Source organism: Chiloscyllium plagiosum, unplaced genomic scaffold, assembly GCF_037043375.1.
Source record: "Chiloscyllium plagiosum isolate Xiang-an unplaced genomic scaffold, Cpla_swu_hap1 HiC_scaffold_15, whole genome shotgun sequence".
NCBI classification, from domain to species: domain Eukaryota; kingdom Metazoa; phylum Chordata; class Chondrichthyes; order Orectolobiformes; family Hemiscylliidae; genus Chiloscyllium; species Chiloscyllium plagiosum.
The window spans coordinates 68,306,222-68,326,493 of record NW_028270153.1 but is presented as its reverse complement, the minus strand read 5'-3'; the positions used below and the strand labels follow the sequence as shown (position 1 = coordinate 68,326,493).

At 44.0% G+C, this 20,272-nt stretch overlaps 1 protein-coding gene across 3 annotated transcripts in view; it reads left to right on the top strand.

Annotated features, from left to right (window-relative positions):
- LOC122559935 (uncharacterized) overlaps positions 1 to 9,155 on the top strand; it is a 232,077-nt gene extending 222,922 nt beyond the window's left edge. For all 3 annotated transcript variants that reach the window (XM_087995012.1, XM_087995010.1, XM_087995011.1), the window contains 2 exons: positions 3,053 to 3,747; positions 7,860 to 9,155. In XM_087995012.1, coding sequence (XP_087851138.1) covers positions 3,053 to 3,747; positions 7,860 to 8,897 — 1,733 coding nt within the window. In that variant the 3' untranslated portion in view covers positions 8,898 to 9,155. The remainder of the gene's footprint in view (positions 1 to 3,052; positions 3,748 to 7,859) is intronic.
- The last annotated feature ends 11,117 nt before the right edge of the window (positions 9,156 to 20,272 follow it).

Genomic DNA, 20,272 nt, shown 5'->3' with positions numbered 1-20,272 from the left:
TTAGGTTCATTCAACAGGGAAGAAGCTGTTCTTGAACCTGTTGGTACATGTGTTTAAGCTTCTCCATCTTCTGCCTAATGGAAGAGGATGGATGAGAGTGCTACCAGGAAGGGAGGGGTCTTTGATGATGTTGGCAGCCTTTCCGTGGCATCAAGAAGTGTAGATGGAGTCTATCGATGGGAGGTTAGCAAAGTATTTGAGAAGATTTGTTTGAGAAGGTTAGCTTCTGTGATGGTCTGGGCTGTGTTCACAACTTATGGTCCTGGAGAGCTTTTGCCGTACCCAGATAGAATGTTTTCTGTGGTGCATCTGTAAAAGTTGGTGAGGGTCCTTATGGATATGCTGAATTCCCGAAACCTCCTGAGGAAGTAGGGGCTTTGTTGTGGCTTCTTGACTATCACATGTACATGGGAGGTCCAGGACGGATTGTTGGTTATTGTCAATCCTAGAAACTTGAAACTCTTGACTGTCTCCACCTCAACTCCATTGATGTCGATAGGAGCATGTCCTCCTCCTTCCTTCCTCAAGTCAATGATCAGTTGTTTAGTTTTGCTGACATTGAGGGAGAGTTAAAGGAAAAACCTAAGTTTTACAGGTAAAATAATATCAAGGGAACCTATAGGGCCCACTCAGGAGCACAATGGTAATTTGTGCATGGAGCGAGAAGATGAGTTAGGGTTCAAGATGAATACTTTGGGACGGTTAGCACTAGTGAGAGGGGCAACGTGAGTACAGAAATCAGGAGAAGGTGTCTGATACAATTAAAGAAATTCAGGAAGACAGAGAGCAGGTTCTGAGTGGTCTGGCAAAATTAAAAGGAGATAAACCTCCAAAGCCAGATAAAACGTATCCCACGTTCTTGTCTGAGGCAAGGGAGGAAATAGAAAGAGCACTTGCAAAAATATTCAATTCCTCTTTGGCCACAGGAGAGGTACTGGAGGATTGGAGGACAGTCAATGTGATACCCTTATTCAAAAAGGGAGGAAGGGATAGACAGTCAGTGGTGAGGAAACTATCTGAAGCAAATCTGAGAGACAGAATTAATCTGCATTTTGAGAGGCAAGGATTAATCAAGAACAGTCAGCACGGTTGTTTTCATTCTGGATCAGTGGTGCTGGAAGAGCACAGCAATTCAGGCAGCATCCGACGAGCAGCAAAATCGACGTTTCAGGCAAAAGCCCTTACCACGGTTGTTTTCATGTCTGACCAATTTGATTGAATTTTTCAAAGAGGTGACCAAGTGTGCAGATGAGACTAATGCATTTAACATAGTCCACTTGGACTTCAACAAGGGTTTTGATAAGGCCACATATGGGGAACTGATAGCAAAGGTAAGATCCCATGGGATCCAAAGAAATCTGGCAAAATGGATCCACAATTGGCCGAGAAGCAAGAAGCATAGGTTGATTATTGAGGTGTGTTTTTCTGCCTGGGGTCCCATAGGGGTCATTTTGCTCTTTGTGGTTTAGAGAAATGGTTGAGACTTCATAGAATGTAAAAGGTTGATCAGTAAGTTCACAGATGGTACAAAAATTGGTCATCTGGTAAATATTGTGAGGAAGGCCTTAGATTATGGAGGGATATAGATGGGCTGGTCAGATGAGTTGATTAGTGGCAAATGGTATGCAATCCAGATAAATGTGGCATGATACATTTGGACAGGACAAACAAGGGAATGTACGGTGGATGTTAGGAACCTTGGAATGCACCAAAGACACAGGGAACACGTACATTGGACCCTTGAGGTTTCAGAATAGGGGGTCAAGAAGGCATGTGGTATAGTTGCCTTTATTAGTTGAGGCATAGAGTTTAAGAGCAGGGAGGTTATGCTGGAGCTGTATAAATACTGTTAACATCTAGAGTATTGGAGAGCGTGCAGAGAAGACTTACCAGGATATTGCCTTGATGGGAGCATTTCAATTATAAAGCAAGATTGGACAAACTGGGGTTGGTTTCCTTAGAGCAGAGAAGATTAAGAGGGGATGTGATTGAGATGTATAAAATTATAAGCAGCATAGATAGTGCAGACAAGAAGAAACGGTTCCCCTTGATGGAGGGATGATTGGCCAGGTGAGTTTTGAGGTAAACAGAGGTTTAGAGGAAATGTGAGGAAAGCCTTTTTTCACCCAGAGGATGGAAATCTGGACCTCGCTGTCTGTAAGGGTATTAGGGGCAAAAACCCTCATAACATTTTAAAAATATTTAAATGTGGACTTGCGATGCCAAGGCATACAAGGTTATGGGGCAAGTGCTGGAAAATGTGATTAGAATAGTTAGGTATTTGCTTTTGGCCAGCACAGCATAATGGGCTGAAGGACCTGCTTCTGTGTTGTAGATCTCTATGACTGGGACAACGATGCCAGACTTGAAAGGCTGTGTCAGACTATGTCAGACTGCGAATGACTGGGCCAGACTATAGCAGGTTAGATCAAACTGTGAAGGATTTGGTCAGACAGTAGGGCATGGGTCAGATAGAGGATAGGGTCAGACTTGAGAGACTGGGTCAGACCATGAGGGACTGGATCAGACAATAAGAGACTAGGACAGACTGTGAGGGATGGAGACAGACTTTGTCAGACTGTGAGGGTGGATTAAGCATTGAGGAACTGGGTCAGACCATGAGGGACTGGGTCAGACTACAAGGGACTGGGTCAAACAGATAGACTTGGTCAAACTGTAAAGGGGCAGGTCAGACAACAGTGAGGGACAATGTCAGGACATCAGAGATGGTGTCAGACTGTGAGGGATAGATGAGACTTATGAGAGATGGTATTATAGTCTGAAGGATGGGGGTCAGACTGCGAGGGATGTGGTTAGACTCTGGGAGCCGGGATCAGACTGTGAGGGACGGGATCAGACTGTGAGGGACGGGATCAGACTGTGAGAGGTGGGGTCAACCTGTAACAGACTGTATCAGTGTGTGTGAGATCTTTTGATCTGGTTTTGTCTACTGGCCAGTACCAGCCTATGGTTTGTTAGTTTATTCTTAATGCGGCTCCACATCCCTGTGAGTTTGCTAAGTGCTGCCTGTGATCTTCATTTTTCTCTTCAGGTGAAAGAAAATGTTTAAATGGGAAACAGCATCTCTTAAAATGGACACAAGTATGCTCCCTGGCTTCCAGTACACCTAAATCTGTCGACCTACACTCCCAGTTCCTTATCAAAAAATCCAGCCCTTTCTCAAATGGACGTCTTGTCCTTTATCAACCAGGAGAGGCTGTAGTTTGCCCTGCTGACTGCAGAGGTCCGATGATCTCTCCACGACTGGTTCTATCACCAAACCCAAGCCTTTCCGAATCATCCAAAGTTGCTTGGACACTGACTGACTCTGAGAATTCAACTGTATCACTCTGCTCTCAGATTCCTGTGTGGTCACTTTCTAAAATCACAGCAATATCTGAACCCCAGAAGCTATCTATAGTGAAGGGTGGTGTGAATGAGCTCACCAACTCCAACAGCACCAGTGTTTGTGTCTTGCCGGTAGCTGCAGTCCCAGAGCAAGCAAACAGTGATGCCTTGTCTGATGACCAAAACTCATCTGCTACTCATGTTGCAAATTCAAAAACTGCGCAGCTTTTGCACTTAGGAACTGAGACAATTCTTGTCAGCCAATCATCTGGGAGTTCGATGTGTCCAACTGCTGTCTCTGGATTGCCACTGCAAATGGAAATACAGCAAAGGTCCACCGAATCTATCAAAGACCGCGTCCTAAAAGAAACAGAAGCTCTTCAGACTCATCAGGCAGAGGTGAGTCCATACAGAGGGGATGGTGATTATGAACAGTGCAGCCAGCTGTCACTCCATGCTTAACCATCAATATTGAAGACTAAAAGTCACACAACACCAGGTTATAGTCCAACAGGTTTATTTGGAAGCACTAGCTTTCAGAGCGCTGCTCCTTCATCAGGTGGTTGTGGAGCAGGACCATAAGACACAAGACTTATAGCAAAATATTACAGTGTCATGCGACTGAAATGATATATTGAACAAACCTAGATTGCTGTTAAGTCTTTCATCTTTTAGAATGGGTTGCAGATTTCAGTTCATTAATATGTAAATCCCAGAACTTCTTTTAAGTCACCTTCTCGAGATAAGGTTTTATAAAAACAAGGTGATATCTCAGCCCAGACAATGCATTAGAGGTGTGAGGTTAGAGTCTGTCTGTATCCCAGTCTTGAGTCAGATTGGATCATGGTGTTGTGTGATTTTTAACTTTGTCCACCCCAGTGCAACACCGGCTCCTCCACATCATATTCAAGAATGACATTCCAGTGCAGTACTGATGGGGTGCTGCTGTGGCAGAGGTACTGTTCAGCCCATGCTGACCTCTCAGGTGACATAAACAATGCCAATGACACTATCTGAACATGTGTTCTGGTCACTTACTGGAATGAAAGCTTTCCAGCCCATCACCATACTTGCGCCAGCTCTTTGACTGAGCTGGCCAGAGCTCATAATTTACTCCCCCTCCCTCATCCCCTCTCCCAGATCCCCAGGCCCTCCCCCTCCCTTCAGTGTTCGGCAGGCTGTTTAAAAAGCTCTCTCAGTGCACAAGGAGTCCTTCAGCCCATACTCCTCAATCCCCATTCACTTCTCTTACCACATATGCATACAGGGAGGCTTTGACCTCAGTGTTCTTGCTGGCTAGGATCATCGTTCCTCTTATTGTGAATAAATAATAATCCTGAGGGACTTGCCCAGGCTGGGTATGTTTGTGAATGTACAGTGAGTTCCCCACCTCCCGGCGTACCCTGTATTGCTGAGGTGACTCCACTGAGCTTCATGCTCCTTCATCCCCATTGAATCTGTTATGCAGGAGCAGAACAGATTCCAACACAAATCAGGTTAAGTGATCTTTTTATCAGGATTGGCCATTCAAACTTATTTGTATGAGGGTTTTAAACAAGTTAGACTAGGGAGGGTAACCAAATATAGCTGGAAGGAGTAGGAATGAGATGGAAACAGAGGGACTACAAGAAATGTGTTAAGGAAAGGAGCAAATGTGTTGCAGGAGTTATTAATCAGTCTGCCTCTCAATGTCTGTAGTGACCATGTGCTGCGGATATAAATTAATATCTGCGGTGATGAGGCTACTGCACTAACCAGTAGGTAGCTCAGTTAGGACCGGGAATGGGTTCTTCATCTTCCTGCTTACTCATTGTTTGGAAGAAAGGAGGAGGTGCGGCAATTGATATTTTGAAATGCACAGGATTGACTTGATGGGTCTAAGACTGAAGCTGTTTAACCAGTACTTTGAATCTTATTTATAAACATACACCTGAGGGAATGAGATTTTCCCATTCACTTTATTTGGATCCCTCATAATTTTACAACCCATAATTAGGTTTCCCCTCAAAACTATAATTATCCAGCACAGGCAACGACCTGATAAATCTTTGTATCCTCTCCTCTCCAATCCCTAACCGGTTTATCTGTAGGATCCACCCCCACTGTTTGAACAGGCAGCTCTGTATACAGCATTTACAATGAGTATCAAGTTACTTGCTTTTGAAAAACTGCAATCATCTTTTCCATAATCCTTGGACAAACAGTCCTTTTTCCCAATACAGTCCATAATTGAAACTATAGAAAATAAAAAGATTCAGTTCTTACAATTAGTACAGAGGAACTGGATTGATCAGAGGATTATTCCAGCTCTAGTTTTAAATGACTGGAAACAACTTTTAAAAATTACTAAACTATTTTTAACTTGTATGGTAGTTGGTGTTTTATTTTTACCAAAATTACTTTCTTTAAAAATATTGTTATTGGTGGCCATGTGCCAAACAATTCACCTCAATGAGTTTTGAGCAGATTTGTAGCTCAGGTTGAGGTTCTGGATGTAGATTTGTTCGCTGAGCTGAAAGGTCTATTTTCAGATGTTTCGTCACCATGCTAGCTAACATCTTCAGTGAGCCTCTGGTAAAGCACTGGTAGTATAGCCCGCTTTTTATTTATGTATTTAGGTTTCCTTGGGTTGGCAATGTCATTTCCTGTGGTGATGTCATTTTCTGTGGTGATGTCATTCCCTGTTCTTTTCCTCAGGGGATGGTAAATGGGATCCAAGTCAATGTGTTTGTTGGTAGAGTTCTGGTTGGAGTGCCATGCTTCTACGAATTCTCACACACGTCTCTGTTTGGCTTGTCCTGGGATGGATGTGTTGACCCAGTCAAAGTGGTGTCCTTCCTCATCTGTATGTAAAACTACTAGGGACAGTGGATCATGTCTTTTTGTGGCTAGTTGAAGTTCATGTATCCTGGTGGCTAGTTTTCTGTCTGGTTGTCCAATGTAGTGCTTGTTACAGTCCTTGCAAGGTAAATGACATTAGTTTTGTTTGTTGTCAACGGAACACCCATGGAACACCAACGGAACTCCGATATCAGGGTTCTTAGCAGAGGCAGTAATGCAGAGAGTCGAACAAACAGCTCTGCCAACCATCCAACCCAACGTTTGGGTCCACTACGTGGATGACGACCTTTGTCATCACTAAACAAAATAAATTAGAGGAAACCTTCAAGACCATCAATAATACCCTTACTGGCATAAAATTCACTAAAGAGGAGGAAAACAACAACAAATTGCCATTCCTAGATGTTACAGTAGGACGAACAACCAATGGGGAACTTCAAACCAGTATCTGCAGGAAAATAACACATTCAGACCAACTACTGAACTACAGGAGCAATCATCCCAACACCCACAAACGGAGTTGTATTAGAACATTATTTCAACGAGCCACCATACACTGCAGCACAGAGGAACCAGAAAGAGAGAAGGAAATCACCTATACAGTATATTCAAAAAGAACAGGTATCCAATGAACATAATCCACCGATTTCTCAGCAACAAACCCCAACATGCAGACAAAACATGTCCAGAAACCCTCGGCATTCTCCCCTACATCAACTACATCTCAGAATTGACTGCCAAACTACTTAGACCTCTTGGCATCGTGGTAGCCCACAAACCCACTAACGCACTAAAACAACAGCTCATGAACTTGAAAGACCCTATATAGACTACAAGCAAAATTAATGTCATTTACAAATATCTTGTAAGAACTGTAACAAACACTACATTGAACAAACAGGCAGAAAACTAGCCACCAGGATACATGAACATCAACTAACCACAAAAAGACATGACCAAGTCTCATTAGTATCTTTACATAACAGATGAGGACTGGATATAACAGATAACAGACTGGAACAACACATCCATCCTAGAACAAGCCTAACAGAGATGTGTATGAGAATTCCAACCAAACCTCTATCAACAACCACATTTAGTTGGATCCCATTTACAACCCCCAACAAAAAAACAGGGAATGACATCACCAACCCAAGGAAACCTAAACACATAAATAAAAAGCGGGCCATACCACCAGTGCTTCACTGGAGGCTCACTGATGATGTTACCTCGTACGGTGACAAAACGTCTGAAAACAAAGCTTCCAGCTCAGCGAGAAAGCTTACATCCACAATTCAGCTTATTGCTTGGAATGTGCTAAACGTTTCAAGCTGTTCTTCATCTTCGATCTCCTGCATTTAGGGATGGGCAGTAAATGTTGGCCACAACTTATGGAAGTGAGAAAAACAAAGATAAGCTGCACAAAGTCCCAAAGGTGAAGGGTTCACTCAGAGGGCATTCCTAGTTTTGTGGGTGAGCCTGACTTCTAGTGGGATGATTGTTAATTTTAACCTCAAGCTGTTATAGCCAAGGCCTGAGCTTGAAAAGAAAGTAGCCCCGAAATAGACAGAATGAAATAAATTTTATAAAAGCCTAACACAATATTATCAATTGCACAACTCGAAACTGTGATAAGTTCTTTATATTTCTGTTGTACTTTTTGTTCACAGTCAGTGCTTCTGTGTTCAGGAGACATACAGCCTTCAGTCAACATTGGAATGGTTCAGTTATTACACTTACCTGCAGCTCATTCCCAGAGCTCCTCAGCTCCTTACAGCTGCCAACTGCAGATTGGAGGACAAAATGATGTGGGGATGACTGGTTTAGAGAGTGCACAGCCTAATGTTCTCCTCCTTCCTTCAGGACTCTCTTCCATAATCCTTCAGTGGCCATTTGCAGGGTGCACTGTTCCTACTTTCTCAAGTGACCACACAATTCTCAGTGCCCCTCAAGACCCTGCAATTCCCACTGTCCATAATAACCGTGCGATTACCAGTGTCTCCAGTCACTCCTCAATTCCTACCATCTCCTGTGAGCCTGTGATTCCCAGTATTTCCAGTGACTCCTCAATTCCTACCATCTCCTGTGAGCCTGTGATTCCCAGTATTTCCAGTGACTCCTCAATTCCTACCATCTGCAGTGAACCTGCAATTCCCAGTGTCTCCAGTAACCCTATAGCATCTGCTGACTCCACAGGAGAGATGCAGGAGTTACTCGTGTCTGTATCTGGGTGTGGTGTTGTTGAAGGCCAGGCTTGTCAGTTTAGAGAGACACCTGCTGTGCAGAATGTAGGTTGCACCAATCTTACTCTGGCAAAGCTGGGAAACACTGCCCAAGACCGCACTGAATCTCCTGTCAGCGTTCTTGCTTTGGATCGAAAATATTCAGAATCCATGGAGCTCAACGAGCAGAAGCTCTCTCAACAAAAAGGTCTCCCAACTCCTTCCCACAGGAAGTCTAATGCCCTGCCCTCAATTATCAGTGGGTCACTCAACTCTGAAAGTGGGCCCTGCTTAGGGCAAAGGAAGTTCCAGTGGATTGATGGGAAGCAGTGCGAGGGAATTGGTCGATCCCAGGACCTTCCCACTGCTGCACTTTCGCACAACCAGAGAAGAGGCAAATCCCTGGAAATGACAAACATACAGCATCAAATGGAGAATGAGGAGAGCAGCAGCGATGAAGACAGACTCATCATTGAGACTGAATAGACATGAGAGCTGCTCAGGATGTGTGTGGACATTAGTGCTTGATATTAACAGGTTATGTAAAGATTGGTGGATTGTAACTAAAGGAATATTTGCCAGGCTGACTGTACCTTTGAAACTAATGTATTATTGAACTATTGCATGTGATCATTTCACGTCGCATCTTGTTGAGTGAGACTTTTTTCCCCAGTGTAGGTGGAGTGAAGGGAATGTCAGTTTTTTCACACTTGTTGCTAATAAAGAGTTGATGTTTCTCCAGTGGCTCTTGTGTAGAGTATGGATTTTGCATGTTCAATGACCTCAGCATTGTCTCTCAATCTCCCATCAACACAGAACAAAAGATAGCACTACCCCACAGTCCCCATTCCCAGTTATTATCTCAAGTGCTGTATGTCACCAATTTGACACTTAATATATTCCGGATGAATTTTATGTGGAATCGTGGAGATGTACAGCATGAACAAGTCAGAGAATAAAACTCTCTCTCCCCGGTCAAACCCCAGACTCTCAGAACATTGGCAGATGTGTTTGGACAATTCAGCATAATAATTCATCTTGTATCAATAACTTCCATAGGACAAGGGGTCCTTGTTACCTTCTCCCACCCACCCCCACCCCCATTTATCTCTCCACCCTGAAGGCTTCCAGCCTCTATTCCTGTTGAAGGGCTTTTGCCCGAAACATCGATTTTCCTGCTCCTCGGATGCTGCCTGGCCAGCTGTGCTTTTCCAGCACCACTCTGATCTAAAACCCCGTCACAAAAAAGATAAACAAGAGACTGTCACAGGTAATTATCTTCATTGTTATGAGTTAATGATTAAAGGAGGAGCAGGGCAGATGGATGAATGCTTGGATGGTGACATTCTGAGGGGAGGTGTTAGATACCTCTCCAATAATGGATCCTGTTCTTAGGGACTTTTAGAACCTAGAATATAGACCACAGCACAGGAATGGGGCCTTTGGCCCATAATGTTGTTGCAAACATGATGCCAAATTAATCTAATCTCCTTCTGCCTGCACTTGCGCAATATCCCTCTATTTCGTGCATATTCATGTGCTTATCGAAAAGTCCCTTAAATGCCCTTCACTTACCTGCCTCCACCACCATCCTTGGCAGTACATTCCAGGTTCCTACTACTCTCAGTGTAATAAAACCTTGCCCCTCACATCTACTCTGACCATTTCCCCCCTCACCTTAAATGCATGCCCCCTGGTATTAGACATTTCAACTCTGGGAAAAAAAATTCTGACCATCAGCCCTCGCATAATTTTGTCGACTTCTATCAAGCCTCCCCTCAGCCTCTGCTGCTCAAGGGAAAACAACCTGAGTTTTCTAGCCTCTCCTCATAGCTCTCTAATCCAGGCAGCATCCTTGTAAACCTCTTCTGCACCGTCTCCAAAGCCTCCACATCCTTCCTGTAACGTGGTGACCAGGATTGAATGCAATATTCTAAGTGTGGCCAAACCAAAGTCTTATAAAGCTGCAACATGGTATCCTGACTCTTGTACTCATTTCCCTGACCCATAAAGGCAAGAATGACATACGCCTTCTTTACCACCCTGTTTACATGTGTGGCCACTTTCGGGGAACGATGGACTTGAACCCCAAGATTCTTCTGTACATCAGTGCTGTTGAGGGTTCTGCCATTAACTGTATACTTTTCCTTAACATTTACCTCCCAAAGAGCAGCACCTCACACTGCTCCAGATTAAACTCCATCTCCCATTTCTCTGCCCATATCTGCAATTTATCTATATCCTGCTGTATCCTTTTTACAACCTTCTACACTATCCACAACTCCACTGGTCCTTGTATCGTCTGCAAATGTACAAACCCACCCATCTACATTTTCATCTAAGTAATTTATGTGTATCACAAAAGCAGAGATCCCAGTAAGGATCCCTGTGGAACCCCACCAGTCACGTAATTGCAGTCTGAAAATCACCCTTCTACCACTATCCTCTGTTGTCTCTGGGTAAGCCAATTCTGAATCTACACGGCCAAGTCCCCATAGATGTTACCAAGCAGAGACATTGTATTTCTGCAGAACAGGGATCAATGTTACTCTGCAGCGCTTTACCAATGCTGTCTGGGAGAACATAAGGAGATTTGGACAGGGGGAAGTGTTTTGATGTCATTGTATAAGCAAGGATTGAGTGAAAGAAATAGCACTAGGATTAAGAAAAGTGATGTTGTTAGGTGAGGTCGGACAAAGTTAAAAATGACTGAAGTCTAATTTTACAAATACAAAAACTATATTCAAAGACAAAAACAGAAGTTGCTGGAAAAGCTCAGGAACTCTGGCAGCATCTGTGAAGAGAAATCAAAGTTAACGTTTCGGGTCTGGGGGCCCTTCCTCAGGACTTCTGAGGAAACGTTACCTTTGATTTCTCTGCACAGATGCTGCCAGACCTGCTGAGTGTTTCCAGCAACTAATGTTTTTGTGCCTGATTTACAGCATCCACTGTTCTTTCAATTTTTATTCTATATTCAAAGAGGTTGGTAAACTGTCCATTTAAACATGTAGTAACAAAGACAAAATTAAAAGGGCCCGGAAATAGTATTAAGTTTTAATGGATATAGATTTCAGGAAAGATAGAGAAGGAAAGCAAGGAGGAAGACTGGCAGTATTAGAATCTGGAATCCATATTGTAGGAGGGATGTCAAAGGACTGGAGAGAGTGCAGAGGAGGTTTGCTCAAATGTTGCCTGGGCTGGACAGTTTCAGTTATGAAGAAAGATTAGACAGATTAGGGTTGTTTTCCTTAGAATAGAAGAGATTGAGAGGCTACATAAGTGAGACGTATTAACTTAAAATGGGGCATAGATAGGGTAGACAGGGAGAAATCTTTCCCCTTGATGGAGGGACAAATGACCAGGGAAAGTTGGAGTGGGAGTGAGGGGGTGGGGGGGGGGGGGGCATAGATTTAAGGTAAGGAGCAGAACATTTCAGAGTAATGTGAGGAAAAGCTCTTCACCAAGAGGATGATGGGAATCTGGAACTCACTGCCTGTAACTTAGTCAAAAGGGAAAAAAGAAGCATATGTAAAGGTATAGGAAGCTAAAAGCAGACAGGGCCCATGAGGAATATACAGAAAGCAGGAAAGAACTCAAGCTGGGAATTAAGAGAGCAAGAAGGTCTCTGAAATGACCTTGGCAAGTAGGGTTAAAGAGAATATACATAAGGGAATAAACATAATGTTAAAAACAAGAGGATAATGAGAGAGAGGATAAGACTACTCAAGGATAAAGGAGGTATTTGTGCTTGGAGGCAGAGGATGTGGATGAGATCCTAAATTAGTACTTTGCATCAGGGCACATCCAGAAGAAGGATATGGAGGATAGTGAGATTTATGAGGGGCATTCTAATATGCTAGGTACCAAGAAAGAAGTGGTGTTAGGTTTCTTGGTGCATTGAGGTGAATAAGTCTCCAAGGCGAATGGTATCTACCCCAAGTAATTGAGAGAGACAAGAGAGGAGATTGCTCGAGCTTGACCAAGATCTTTGCATCTTTGCTAGCCACTGGAGAGGTCCTGGAGGACTGGCGCATAGCTAATGTTGTCCGTCTGTTCAAGAGGGGAATAGGAATAATCCAGCAAACTATAGACCAATATCGGTGGTTAGCAAGCTATTGGAAAGAATTCATAGGATTTACGCACATTTGGAAAAGCGTGGCCTAATTAGAACAGTCAAAGATGAGGGCTGCAGATGCTGGAGATTAGAGTCAAGAGTGTGGTGCTGGAAAAGCACAGCAGGTCAGGTAGCAACCAAGGAGCAGGAGAATCAACATTTTAGACAAAAGCCCTCCATCAGAAATGCCATAAGGTCGATGGGAGGAATGAATCTGGGAGGTAGCTGGAAGGAAGGGTCAGTAGGTGGAATAGAAGGGATGAGGTGGGGCTGGAAAGGGAGTCATGTCTTACTAAACTGAATGAATTTTTTGAGGAGGTGTCGAAAGTGATTGATGAGGGTAGAGCACTGGATGTAATCTATATGGATTTTAATAAGGCATTTGACAAGGTCAGTCATTGTAGGCTCATCCAGAAGATTAAGATGCATGGGATCCATGGTGACTTGGCCATATGGATTCAGAATTGGCTTGCCCATAGAAGGCAGAGGTCAGAGCTGGAAAATGGGATTAACATAGTTAGGTGGCTGCTTTGACCTGTGCACACTCAATGGGGTGAAGGGGACCTTTATCTGTGCTGCAGATCTCTATGACTCTATGAGTATTGATCATGTTGCTGTAGAGACAGGATGGTTTGGAGCAGTCAAGGATGAAATTTATTTAGACGGAAGAAACAATGGAGTCAAAATATCACTATGGGCACCATCTAGAAGCCCCCAAAGAGTGGGAAAGATATAGAGGAGAAAATTTACAAGGAAATTACCTAAAGGTACATAGATGATGGAGTAATGAGAATGAGGATCTTCATTAGGACAGTAATAGTATAAGTGGCACAGAGGGAAAATGTTCCTAGAACGTATTCAGGTGAATGTTCTTTCTCAGAGTACGTTTCTAACCTTGAACAGGAGGAGGCATTGCTAAACCTGTTGAGAGGTTTATAAAACCATGAGAGGCATAGATAAGGTGAATAGCAAATTTCTTTTCCCTAGGATGGGGGAGTTAAAAACTAGGGGCCATATTTTTAAGGTGAGAGGAGAAAGGTTTAAAATGGACCTGAGGGGCAACATTTACGAACAGAATGTGGTTTGTATGTGGAATGAACTGCCAGAGGAAGTGGTGGGTGCAGGGACAGTTACAACATTTAAAAGACATTAGGACTGGTACATGAATAGAATAGGTTTAGAGGAATATAGGCCAAATGCAGGCAGTTGGGACTAATTTAATTTATGAAACTTAGTTGGCATGGATGAGTTGGATCAATGGGTCTGTTTCAATGCTGCATGACTGTATGACCATGATATCTTCACCTTTCGCCAAGTTGCCTCAGATCTTCCAAGGAGCATGGATAAATTCCAGGGACAAGCAATATCTTTTGCTACTGACCTGCTCACTGGAACCTCAGACAGAGGCATAGAAGATAACCAAATTTTGCCAATGGGAAATAATTTAACGGAATATCAACAGATTTCTGATGCCTGATTCTGCTTGGATGGCATTCTCCAATACCCTCCAGACGTGTCTTAGTCTCTGCACACGGAGTGGCATGGCCCTTGAGGACCTTGATGCATTGGGAAATTGGGGAAGAGCCACAGGAGGTGGTGAGAATAACTGTGCAGCATTTGCATGTGGACACTCCCAGGGACCAAGAGAGAATGTGGGTGAATCAGCAGCATGGCAGTGGCAGGTGTCTGCAGAATGAATGTCATTCCCCAATTGATATTCAGTGTCAGAGATTGCAGGCACTCAGCAAGGGTGAGGATGTCTCAGAGAGGCTATTAAATTAAAACATGTTGAAGTGTTGGCTCAACATTTGAAACTTGAGGAGGGAAAGCCTAACCTGGTTAAAGCATAAGTATGCATCATTGGAATTCAGTTACAAATGAAGCAACTCAACTTTGAAACAGAAATGAAGTCAATAAAGATAATTAGGAAAGACGAAAGGAATAAAAAGAGAGAAAAGAATAAAAGTAAAAATGAATAGTTAGGACAGAATAGGAAACAGGAACTGAGGAGTACAGGATATCAATCTGGCGAATCCAACCAAATCACAGACAGTGAGGCTTAACAGGATTGGTCAGTATAGGAACCAAGGTAGAGTTAATAGAAATGAACAAGCTGAATAAAGCATGTTATGAGTAGATTTTAGAAGGATTAATGGGAAACCGAACCAACAAGAGGGTGACAACGTGATGAAATATTACAAAACATTAATGTCTACAAAGGAATCAGAACTGGGAAGATCTGAGAATAAATTTGACAATGGTCCTGAAGTAACTGCACAGAGGCTGGTAACCCATCATCAACTCACGCTTTATTTGTGTGTGCACTGCACATAACCTGTGGCCAGCCAGCTCGAAGCCAATCCCTAGATTGAGGAGATCTTCTGAATCTCTAATTTATTTTTGTCTACAAGTTGGAGTAACCAAGTGACAGGCAGAAATCTGAGATTGAGGGATCTTGAGCTGTCGGGGGCAGATCCCAAATGCCCCTCATGAACCTGCTGGTGGGAAATGTTTCTCTGAGACTCCCAAAACAGATCCTCAGAAACATAGCAACAGCACGCTCTCACATTCCTTCACTGCAGCACTTGATCCTTTGCAGAATCAACTGTAAGGATGTGGGAATGTTCCAGGCACACAGCAGCTCGCAGGAAGAGACCGCAGTCAGGTTGAAGTCATTAATTTCACAGTCTCCACAGAGTGCTGGTCTCCTCAAGTCTGAGCAGAGGTGTGAGGCTGCTGCCATGCTGTGGATGATCAGGGTTTTGCAGGTTTAATTGTAAAATGGTCCACAGAGCCCTGATGTTTTTAATTATTCATTCAGAGGATGTGGACGCCTCTGACTGGGCCAGCATTCATTACCCATTTGAAATAACTGCAGAGACGCTGGTATCCTGTCACCAAGTCACATGTGTGCTGTACATGGGCTGTGACCAGCTAGTTCAAAGCGAGTCCCTAGACTGACGAGACTTTCTGAATATCCTGTTTTTCTCAATACATTAAAATGATGCGTAATCTAATTTTAATACTTTAAGTCCCACCACCAAAATGCACAAGTAGCAAATTGTATTTGAAGTAGGTAGTTATGTGGGTAATTAGAAGGAGATAATTGTGTATAGATTTTAAACTTTTTCTTCGGAGACTTGTAAACTTGTTGGTGTTGGTGGGTTTGTAAAAAATGTCAGTGTTAGGTGATGGAGATGGAGATGGAGAGGTCCAGCCCAAAGCCTTATCTTCATCATGAACATCCATCCCTCTACGACTCCATCCGCCATGACCAGGGCCTCCAAGCCCTCTATTTCTTCCTCTCCCAACATCCCCACCAGTACCCTTCCACTGACACTCTCATTTGTTTGACCGAACTGGTCCTCACCCTTAACAATCTCTCCTTCGAAACCTCCCACTTTCTCCAGACCAAAGGGGTAGCATGGGCACCCGTATGGGCCCCACCTATCCCTGTCTCTTTGTCAGCTACGTAGAACAGTCCATCTTCAGTAATTACACCAGCACCACTCCCCACCTCTTCCTCCACTACATTGAGGACTGCATTGGCACCACCTCGTGCTCCTGCGAGGAGGTTGAGCAGCTCATCAACTTCACCAATGTATTCCACCCCAAAGTTAAATTCATCTGGACCACCTCTGACACCTCCCTCCCCTTCCTGGACCTCTCCATCTCCATCAATGATGACCAACTTAACACTGACATTTTTTACAAACCCATTGACTTCCACAGCTACCTGGATTACACCTCTTCCCACCCTACCTCCTGCAAAAATGCCATCCTGTATTCCCATCCCCCACTTATCTCTCCATTCTGCAGGCTCCCTGCCTCCATTCCTGATGAAGGGCTTTTGCCCAAAACGTTGATTTTCCTGCTCCTCGGATGCTGCCTGACCTGCTGTGCTTTTCCAGCACCATTCTAATCTAAACCCTTAGTTTCTGAGGAGCTGAGTGTTTCTACATTTTTGGGATTGAAATTATGCGTCATGTGTCTTAATAATATTGCCTTGGAGCCTAGAGGCTGTATCTCCCAGGTTCTCAGCTCCTTGAATGCCGTAAGTATCTTCTCTGGGTGTGTGTATATTGTCTTTGGAATGCCTCACATCTGGGCACTGCAAGTACCACCCCTGGATGATACTGATAAAATGTCCAGATGCTGAGCATGTATATCTCTATCAGACGGATCAAATGTTGAGTGAGAGGGAAGTAAGGTGCAACAAGAAGTGCAATGGCAGAGCAGGTCTGAGATCAGGAGGAGGGACAGCTGAGTCTCAACATAGTGATATCAAAATCACTGCAAAGAGGAAGCAGTCACAGAGCTCTTCAAAGGATAATTTACATATCAGAAAGAGGGTGGGGCAGGGGGGGGTGACCAGAGGACTAATCAGATTGAGGAAAATTGAGTGTTAATATTAGAAGGACATATCTTCTATTGATTTATTTTTGATTGTGGTCAAAATATGACAAGAACTGTGTTAAACCTAAGGCTGTGGAAGGAACTATTGCACTTTGAAAACACATTATGGAACTCATTGGAAGTTGGGTTTACACAGCTGCATTGCACATAGTGGGGAGATGAGATGCGATGACACAGTACAAGGGGAAGTGCGCAGGATGAGATCCAGGAGGCAACAGGTCGCTGATTGATTTGGGTAATTGTGACCAGTTGTGGATAACAAAAGTTCTTTGCCTAACAACAACTATCTGATTGTCTCCTGGGTAGCTGAATTCCTGAACAGCTCGTGGCGTGACCCCACAGGAGGGAGAAACCAACAGACTGATAAAAGACCAGTTTCTGTTCGGTAACAGCAAGTGAAGCCTAAAGAAAGCCTGCTACCCCTCCCCTCCCCCCCCCACCAGTTCCTGTAAGCTGTCATCTTTAACCACTAATCCAGAGACTTTACTAATTGCCCTGTACCTCCTGTAAAGTGAAAGAACTTGGAGAAAGGAGACCCAAAGAATAAAGGGTCTTCAGAGGCAAAAGTATTAGGGATAGCACCTCTATCACAGTAACATTAAAACATTCAATGACCACCAAAACTGCTCAATCGGACTGAAGAAAAAACAGAGCTTGGGCTTCCTGTTTATAACTGTCAAGGTTTGATAGTGGGTTCAGTGGGAAGTAACAAATAAGCTCCATGGGTTAAGTGATCCAAATTAACACCTTTATCAAAAGGTAATATACATTAAGCAGTGATAAATTTATTAAGCAGGCCAGTTCCCAACAGCAAACACCAGCCTTTTGTTTTCTCCTCTCTTCTTCAAAAATCGGCAGTTGTTCAAAGCTCAATTCTCAATTGCAGCTCAAAGTTCCAATCCAAAAAAAGAGAACTTTTTAAAATTCATGATGCTCTCAACATGCCTCAGCTCCAAAGGATGGAGCGTCATTTCAATAACGTGTTTCAGGACAAGGTAAATAATACTTAAATGACAATTGAGACACAATCCACAAGCATTCAACTCTTCCTCTCAACAGATTATTTAATCTTGATACAACTTTCTTGGTTGCGTTCATAAACTTTCTATTGTTTGTTTTTGGGATAATGCATCAGCGAATACATGAGACATTAAGACCATGAGGGCCGAGGAGCAGAAATGAGGCCACTCAGCTCATGGAGCCTGCTCTGCCATTCAACGATGGCTGATAGGTTTTTCCAACTTTCCTGCTTTCTCACCATAACCTTTGATCCCCTTGGCAATCAAGAACCCAGCAATCTCTGTTTTACATTTCCCGTCCCTGAAACAACAAAAGTGGTCTGATCAGCAGATTGCGAGGCAGTGTTGGAGAAACCGAACACAATCCTAATGAAGGAATCAATGTTGGCCACCCCTGACTTTTCCAGACCTCTTAAAATAGCAGTTGGTTTTAAGATGAATGCTGTCTTGTTACAGGACGATGATTTAGGAATGGCGAAGCGAGTGGGGCACTGCTCCAGAGAAGAGGATCATTATCAGCAGAAGGACTATACCATAGGAACATTGAGATTATTATTGGATCTTCAACACTTTGAAGTCTACGTTCAACATGGTGACAGAGAAACATTAATCTACACAGACCACAGTCCACTGGCTTTCATTGAAACATTTAAAACTTCAAATGAGAGACTATACAAATGGAGCCTGTTACTTTAACTATTTGATGTAGGCCATTCACATTTTGGGAAAGGTAATATGATTATAGATGATTGATTTGAGTGTAAGCTGGTAGAATAACAAAGTTTTAGAAATGCTGATTGTATGAGGATTGTATTTAGGAGAGGAAGGATGAATGAATTTAAGTCTTGTGTTTCATTGTTTGTGCGTCACAGATATTGTGAATAGACAGAAGATAGGTTAATAGACAGGGTGGAAGGGAGTAGAGATAACGTTGGCACTTTCAAGTTGGCTGTAACAAATGGAATACCAAAAGGATCAGAGCAGTGGTTCCAGATGTTCATCGTTCAGTATTTGAGACAGAGTGTAGCTACATTTGCTGACACAAAGGTAGGAAAATCTCTCTTGCTTGAAATGACGGTAGCTGTTCCTGAGGTTGAGGGTCTCTCTTTCTGCGACTGAGGCCAGTCTCACTGGGTATGATTCTCTCAGGGGGTCAGGGTATCTCTCTCCCTCTCTCTCTCTCTCTCCCCCACTGGGGATGCAGTTTTCTCTATCAGGAGTGAGGGTCTGCCTTTTGAGGATAAGAGTTGCTCCCTCTCTGATGGTGAGGGTGTCTCTCCCCCTCTCTCTCTCTCTCCCCCCCCCCCCCCCTCCCACTCTGTGTGTATGTGTGTGGGTCTCTCTCTCTGCCTTTCTCTCCCAATCTCTGTGAGTCTGTGCATCTGTGTGTGTGCGTGTGTCTGTGTGTGTCTCCCCATCTCTGTGAGTCTGTGTGTGTGTCTGTGTGTGTGTCTCCCCATCTCTGTGAGTCTGTGTGTGTCTGTGTGTCTCCCCATCTCTGTGAGTCTGTGTGTGTGTCTGTGTGTGTCTCCCCATCTCTGTGAGTCTGTGTGTGTGTCTGTGTGTGTGTCTCCCCATCTCTGTGAGTCTGTGTGTGTGTGTGTGTGTCTCCCCATCTCTGTGAGTCTGTGTGTGTGTGTGTGTGTCTCCCCATCTCTGTGAGTCTGTGTGTGTCTGTGTGTGTCTCCCCATCTCTGTGAGTCTGTGTGTGTGTCTGTGTGTGTCTCCCCATCTCTGTGAGTCTGTGTGTGTGTCTCCCCATCTCTGTGAGTCTCTGTATGTGTCTCCCCATCTCTGTGAGTCTGTGTGTGTGTCTGTGTGTGTCTCCCCATCTCTGTGAGTCTGTGTGTGTGTCTCCCCATCTCTGTGAGTCTCTGTGTGTGTGTGTATGTGTCTGTGTGTCTCCCCATCTCTGTGAGTCTGTGTCTCCCCATCTCTGTGAGTCTGTGTGTGTGTGTGTGTGTGTCCCCATCTCTGTGAGTCTGTGTGTGTCTCCCCATCTCTGTGAGTCTGTGTGTGTGTGTGTCTCTCTCCCCATCTCTGAGTTTGTGTGGGTATGATCCTTACTGCCTCTGGACCTGCGGAGTCTCACTCTGTCTTTAGGGGCCAGTGTCTGTCTCCGGATGGAAACGTTTCTTTCAAAGTGAAGAAGCTGTACTTGGATAGAGGTCTCCCTCAGCTGCAAGTCCCCCCTCAGGCTGCGAGGGTCTCTCTCTCAGTGGGGAAGGGTCTCTCTCGGTACCGGGGCTGGGCTGGGCTGGCTGGCTGGGTGGGTGTGGGGATATATTCCGGGAGGGGCTCGGGAGTCCTCC